Source organism: Paralichthys olivaceus, chromosome 4 (genome assembly GCF_024713975.1).
Source record: "Paralichthys olivaceus isolate ysfri-2021 chromosome 4, ASM2471397v2, whole genome shotgun sequence".
Taxonomy (NCBI): Eukaryota; Metazoa; Chordata; class Actinopteri; order Pleuronectiformes; family Paralichthyidae; genus Paralichthys; species Paralichthys olivaceus.
The window spans coordinates 17,760,384-17,767,394 of NC_091096.1; the positions used below are offsets into that span (position 1 = coordinate 17,760,384).

Genomic DNA, 7,011 nt, shown 5'->3' on the forward strand with positions numbered 1-7,011 from the left:
TTTTTTAAATAAACGAAAAGCATTCTTCTGTTTGCGCACAGTTTCCCTGTCTACAAAAATGCTGATTGCATAAAACAGATTATTATCAGGTCGGGAGATTAGACTTCGTCTGTACCCTCCCTCCACGTCTCCTGCACAGTGCTGCTGAGCACTACAGCTGTGGACATGTCTCCAGATAGACACCACACATGTCTCCAGATAGACACCACACAATGTGGTGTTTTAATGTCAATTACACAAAGTTAAATTGTTATAATCAGCCCTAACACCAATGGGAGTTTGAAGAGGCCTGCTAATACACATTTTCAATAAAGTGACTTCAATGGCCGTTCATAAATAAGTCTGATGTCTATTTAAAATACAGACCCAGACGTTGGTATTTGTACTGCGGGAGAAAACAACGATGACACGATGAGTGCAGTGACGGTGGACAGGTTAACGGCTGTGGAATCAATGAGAGCGCAGGTGAATCCTGAATGACTGAGGTGACCGGGGTGCACTGAGGTGAGTGGGGAACAGAAATGTGCAGGTGACGTGTTGACGTGATCACGAGACGAACTGTCCACAGTCGAGCTTCACGGACGCATTCAGAGTTCAGTCTGAGCTCAGGTTGGAATCGTTTCTTATATTCGTTACCTCGCTGGCTCAGTCTCCCGCTGCTCGGACCTGAAACTAACGGTCGTAACGTGCAGATTTGTTTCCGCGGTGATAACGAAGGTATATGGGAAACTTTTAACATGTCTCCAGATAGACACCACACAATGTGGTGTTTTAATGTCAATTACAAAAAGTTAAGTTGTTATAATCAGCCCTAACACCAATGGGAGAAGTTTGAAGAGGCCTGTGATTCCTTATTTTCAATAACCCCCCCCCCCCCCATTTTTTGCTGCTATACTTATTGTTTCATTCATACTTAAAAAATGGTTGTTGAACACATTTTTACATCTGTACTTTTAGAACATCTTTTTTTTTGCACATTTCAAACATCTGTGGGGTTTTTTAACACTTCACATTTTCTTTTTTTTAACACCTTACATCACCACAAAATCTCACAGACATGGTGGGGAATTTATAACATGAATGAAGGCTGCTTTCAGAGCCAAAAATAGAGCTGCTGATTCTAATCATAATGGGGTATTTGCTAAACCAGACTGTTACTAACACAACTTTATTGAGGGGTTACATATAAAATAAAGAAAATCTTTTTTATGCCATCATCCTTATAACAGCAATATTTTTACCTGCTCTGGGCCCAAGTTCATAGCCACTCAGGTTATGGATGTTCCTTTTGAAAATGCTTTTTTGCTCCTGCCAAAAAGTGATTGCAGCTCCTAGTTTGTTACTCAAAGTTAGAAATTGTCTTACTTTCATCCATCAGGGTTATATTTGATAGATTCTAGTTTACCCAGTCCTTTATACATGCTTTCTTCTTGTTATGAAGTGACTGCAGCTCCTGGCTTGTAACTAAATGTGTTCAAAATGCCTTGGTTTCATTCATGTGGGTTAGATTTGATAGATTCGTCTTCTTTTTTATTTTGGTTTATTGGTGGGTGGTAAACTACAGCAAGGTGCATTACCCCCATCTATTTGTGGCTGCATCATTCCAGGATGAACTGTAAGCTGTAAGGAGCAAGCCATTCTTCTTTTACTTTGTTCGGTTTAATGGTGGGTGGCATTAATGTCACTTAACTAAAATGTTGGAGCATCAATCAATGTTATCAAGACCATATTGAATTATTTTCTCCAATGCTGTCTCCCTCAGATAATGGAGCATTATCCCTAGTACAATGGTAAATACTATTTCCAAGCTCATTCTTCAACCCCATGCTTTGTAATGTCCCTCTTATGCTTTTATCATTCCTAGTATACAATCTAAACATAACAATCCTTTCGCTTTTTCCAGAAAATAGAAAAAGCAGCATAGACACTGAGGGGAACAGCCAGGTTGGTGTTACTGACGTCAGTACAGAAGGGGTACAACATGTCAGACTTTCTGCTTCTATACTGCTCCATGCAAAACACTTTCTTTTGGCCCGTGCACTCACCCAACATGGAATAAGTGCCACTGTTGCTGGATCTCTATCTTCAGAATGCCCCCGAAGATTTGTCCAGTAAATCATCTTTTACTGCTTCAGCCTAAAATGCAAGTGCATTTCACCCAACCTCAGACTCACTTGCTCACTCCCTATTCTCACACCATGTTAGACAATATGAATTCACCTGCCACACAGAGCCTACATTGTGATCATTCACTTTAGAAATACATATCTTCATTATCACGTCACACTCACAAAGCAGCTGTAGACACATATAAACAGAACAATACAACTTTGACATTTTCTGGCAGGCAGAGGAAGAATATCATGGGGCTCTGTTCTAAAATGAAGAAGTGGAAGGCGATGGTGAAGAAGTGCGACATCTTCAATGAGTTTATGGCGGAGTTTCTGGGGACATTTATCCTGATAGTGAGTACCTCCCTCTGCACTTGTCATCCAGCTTAAACAGCCGCTTTATAGTGAACCAGTATGTTAATAAGGTGTCAAACTGGGTCCACAGGGTCTCTAACTGCTGTCTCTTATATGTCTCTATTATCGTGAATTCCTCTTCCTTTTTACCAGATGTCTGTGGCAGTCAGGGCCCGGACAAGAGGGTTAGTGTTAATGTAATTAGAATAACCATTCTTCCATCCTCTGCGTTTTTAATTTCCTTTTTGCCCCAGCTCTTTGGATGTGGTTCAGTAGCCCAGGCGGTGGTCACTCGAGGGGCTTTGGGGAACCTCTTAACCATCAACATGGGCTTCAGTCTGGGAGTCATGTTGGCCGTTTACGTGGCAGGGGGAGTGTCAGGTAACAGTCGCACCCACACTTCATATATACAAGATTATTATGAAAAAACATTTGATCCTGCAAGTCCTTTTTGACTATCAATTATCCTCGTTATCATATAAGCATTAATGTTGATGGTCAAAGTGGCAGAAAATGTTGAAAATTACCAGCTGCAGGTTCTTTAAGAAAAATGGCCTTTTTTGTCACACTACAAGTTTTCTGGTTAGTGCAGTAGTTTCTGCAGCTCTCTGTGTGACACATCATGGTCACTCTAATGACCTGCAGTCTATGTGTGCCTTACAAAGATTCAGACAGATTATGTCAGGTCTGGCTGGTTGTCGTGGACAGTGTTTGTGAACAGGATGGGGAGATTAACAATGGGTGCATGGCTGATATACCCCCCAGTGGTGTTACCACAGTGAGGTCAAAGCTAAGATCCCAGAGAGTTAAATGATCACTGCCACCACAGCCCAGCAACAATTGGCTGGAAGACAATGCAGGACAAAGGAAAACAGGACAAACTCTGATACAAACCCAGAGTTTTGAATGAATCAGCATCTGAGGGTTTGAATTTAAGCACTAAATGATCAGCCTGTCACTGAGTGTTTAATCCACTGAACTCTAATTCATATTGTCTCGCAGAAGACAACCAAAGACTTTGAATATAGTTGGCTAAGCCATCTAACAAGCTAGGACGCAGATGTTGGAACTTTTTTAGTCAATTGATCAATTCATCAAGAATCAGCAGCTATTTTGTTTGTCATTTAAGGGCGAACTCCAGATGAGCACATCTGGAGGTGTTGTTAACATCCACTATGTGAAAGAAAAGATGGAATATAAAGCTTTTGTTGATTTTGCTCATCTGCATTGTTGTAGGAGCCCACGTGAACCCTGCAGTCTCTTTGGCCATGATGATCCTGAAGAGGCTGCCACCGGAGAAGTTTCCTTTGTATTTGGTGGCACAGTTCCTGGGTGCTTTCGCTGGAGCTTCTGTCGTCTATGGGTTGTACTATGGTAGGTGTCAACAATGTCATCACTATGAGACACTGTCTAAGAAGGCAGAAAGATCAGGTCATAATCCAACTAATCCAGTAATCCTGCTTCTAAATTTTCCTGATATCTGCATACTGTTTGTGTGTGACTTATTGATGAGAATGATAATTGTATTTTCTTTTCTTCAGATGCGTTGATGGCATATACCAATGGAGTATTCGTTGTTACTGGTCCCTCTGCCACAGCCCAAATCTTTGCATCCTACCCTGACAAATCTACTTCAGTCCTAAGTGGGTTTTTTGATCAGGTAGGGGCTAAAGACTTATAATAAAAAATTCTGCTGATAATATATAGCTACTATATCCACATGGATGAAAGCAAAGCAAATTTTTGCATCTCATTTCAGCTATAGAAGCCACTAGAGCCTACAGAGATGTGAGCCTATTGATACTGATATAATCTGTGAGCCTGCATTTTTGTGCAGTCATTGATGAATGTAAGCATGAATGGACACAATGCTCCAATGCTGAGAATAACTATCATCTCTTATGGATGTGAGGTGAGATCTGCATGGTAGTTATTGTATTTGTGAAGGCTGCTCGGATAGTAAAGACCTAATATGATTTTTTTCCTTTCATTCTTTGCTGATCATATACATTTTAGGTACTTTCAGTTTGTGTTGTAGGTTAAAATTGCTTTCCTTACTTTTTATATTTTTAAAAAGCTATGATTTATGCATGTTAAAAGCATTAGTGATGTAAATTAAATAGTGACCCCAGAAACATTAATAGTTAACCCTCAGAGTAATGATCATCTCACCCAGGAGTGACTTTTTATGGAACTATAGTAACGCTGATTTATACAGACTGAAAATAGGATAAAGGGGAAGCCTCATAATAAGCTTACACAGAAAAACAGGGCAGAGGTCACCATGGTAAATGGGGTTACTGAAAAACACCCTCAAAAACATCACTGGAATGTAACTGTTGTTAATTACTTGATGCTTTAAGGTAGTTGGCACAGCCGCTCTGATTGTGGGCATCCTGGCCGTCACGGACGAGAAGAACAATGGCGCTCCAAAAGGCCTGCAACCTCTGGCCATCAGCCTGATCATCACGGCCATCGCAGTGTCCATGGGTACGAATGGCTATCCCATCAACCCAGCTCGAGACCTCAGCCCACGGGTCCTCACGGCTCTGACTGGCTGGGGCCTGGATGTGTTCAGGTAAATTAAATGATGTACAAACAAAAAAAACATTCCTGGTATTATCTGTGACAGACTGTGTTTAAAATGTGGAAATGTAGGAGAGAGTTTAGGACTTTATCATATATATATATAAGACAGTAAGTTAAGGCAGAGACACACTAGGAGTAGAAACTTCAAAATAAAACAGGAAACACAGAACTCCAGACACAAATCCTAACACAAGGAAAACACAGGTATAAGTTAATACACAAAGAGTCCATAATCAAAATAACAAAAATCCCCAAACTCTTGATCTCAGAGTTCAAAGTCCAGAGAGTCATGACAAAATGTCTACTTTAAACTAAGATTTAAAGGCTATAGTGTTATCTTATAAAGTTATTGAGTGAGTTGTCTCATATCAAGGCTAACAGGTTGTGGAAATATTTCACCTTTCTACCATCCACCAATATGACGTAAGTTAACATTAGTTTCTCCCTCACTGGCAAATTTCCTTAAACTTGACAAAGCTCAGAGCCATGGAGGAACCACAGTTTTGTCACAGGTTGTGTTGATTGGTTGTGTTGTTGTGCTCAGTGATGGTAGATCCAATCAAGGCAGAATTCAAGGGTTTAATTCATGCAAGAAGCAGTGATAATAACTACAGTTCATTTGTGTATTGTCATAATTTTTTTTATGTGTACGTGTCCCTACTGCAGTGCTGGAGGTTACTGGTTTTGGATCCCCTTGGTAGGGCCCATGGTGGGTGCACTACTTGGGGTGGCTGTTTACACTCTCTTCATTCACTGCAGTGAGCCAGAAAAACAAGAACAACTTCCAGGACCATGTGAAATGACCACCGAGATTTAAACCTGGAGGAGACAACAAAAGGTTTCTTCTAGATGAAGCAGTTTTTTAGAAAGCATGCATGTGACTGACTACACTATGTCATAGTCATTTCTGTTATATGTATGAATTAAGTGTTTTTGTAGGATGTCTGGTCTGTTTGTAAGTTTGAGGGTTCCTTCCATCAAAATATTAAACTTGCTTATAAAATACATTTTAATTAGACATTAGGCTCTTCCTTTAAATCTATGATATTCCTTTCCATTTTATTTATACATATCGTATTGTTTATATATTCTACTTTTTGTACTACGCACAGTTTTTAAAAAATATATTACTACCTACCTAACAGAGTGGCATTAAGTAAAACAAAGCACCAAGGAAACAATTGATTTAGCCAGTGTTTTGTGGAGTGACTCTTTTGTTCTGTTTCGCTTCATACTTCGCATATGTGTAAAGATAGTGTGCTTGTTTGCTTTTATACACACTTATGTAAAAGAAATCCAGATTTAGAGATAACACTGGTGTCACTTGTGTTTTCAGTTATTTCCATAATGCTGTGACACACAATCCTATGTCATGTTGCTGGATTACAGATTAATGAGACGCTTGATATCGAAGAGCCATAACGAACCATCAGATAAGTTTCTGCTAAGTCTGGCTATGTAAACACTAAATGTCTACACTAACTTGGATGGTTTAGGTTTGGTTTGAAGCCCAGCATTGAAAATGTATCAACAGTACAAATATTACAAACCCAGGCTACCTATATAAAATGGAGATGTCAAAACACAGTTTCTTTCCTGTATTTATTGTGTTCTTGTGATTATCTATGCTTCAATCCTGTGGGCAGAGAAATGTGAAGTTGCAAAGACGATCCTGAGGTCAACAGGCCGTATGATATATAATTCAGCCTGTTACAATGGCTAACATGCTGTGAGCACCACAGATGATATGGTGCATATAGACCTTTACATAATGCTGATGTTAGTTTGTTTATTAAGTGCTGCAGTGGCAGAGGGTACAAAGCTCCTACTGAATCAGGCCTTCTCTATTTAAATGATCTGTACCTCCATGTGCATGCAGTAATGTGAACTGGTAAGGGGGTGGTCTATGTTGTCTGCTACCATAAGTGCCAGATGTGTAATGGACGTGTTGTTCAGG

General features: G+C 39.9%; 1 protein-coding gene across 7 annotated transcripts; it reads left to right on the forward strand.

Annotated features, from left to right (window-relative positions):
• The first annotated feature begins 346 nt into the window (after window positions 1-346).
• LOC109633685 (aquaporin-9-like) lies at window positions 347-6,641 on the forward strand. Of its 7 annotated transcripts, none has more exons than XM_020093712.2 (7): window positions 347-504; window positions 2,348-2,465; window positions 2,720-2,846; window positions 3,702-3,839; window positions 4,007-4,125; window positions 4,829-5,043; window positions 5,721-6,641. In XM_020093712.2, the coding sequence occupies exons 2-7, from the start codon at window positions 2,364-2,366 to the stop codon at window positions 5,869-5,871; spliced, it is 852 nt and encodes a 283-aa protein (XP_019949271.1). In that variant the 5' UTR covers window positions 347-504; window positions 2,348-2,363; the 3' UTR covers window positions 5,872-6,641. The 7 variants fall into 7 exon arrangements, with proteins under 7 accessions (XP_019949271.1, XP_069380119.1, XP_069380122.1 ...); XM_069524018.1 differs by lacking the exon at window positions 347-504 and adding an exon at window positions 1,928-1,944; XM_069524021.1 differs by lacking the exon at window positions 347-504 and adding an exon at window positions 1,969-2,147 and having other exon boundaries at window positions 2,352-2,465; window positions 4,007-4,108; window positions 5,814-6,641.
• The last annotated feature ends 370 nt before the right edge of the window (window positions 6,642-7,011 follow it).

Bases quoted from the DNA above. Each gene is read 5' to 3' on its own strand.
- LOC109633685 (XM_069524022.1), top strand. From the start codon at position 2,091: ATGCCCCCGAAGATTTGTCCAGTAAATCATCTTTTACTGCTTCAGCCT. The intron at 2,847-3,701 runs GTAACAGTCGCA...GCATTGTTGTAG, and splicing joins CGTGGCAGGGGGAGTGTCAG to GAGCCCACGTGAACCCTGCA. The intron at 5,044-5,720 runs GTAAATTAAATG...TCCCTACTGCAG, and splicing joins TGGGGCCTGGATGTGTTCAG to TGCTGGAGGTTACTGGTTTT.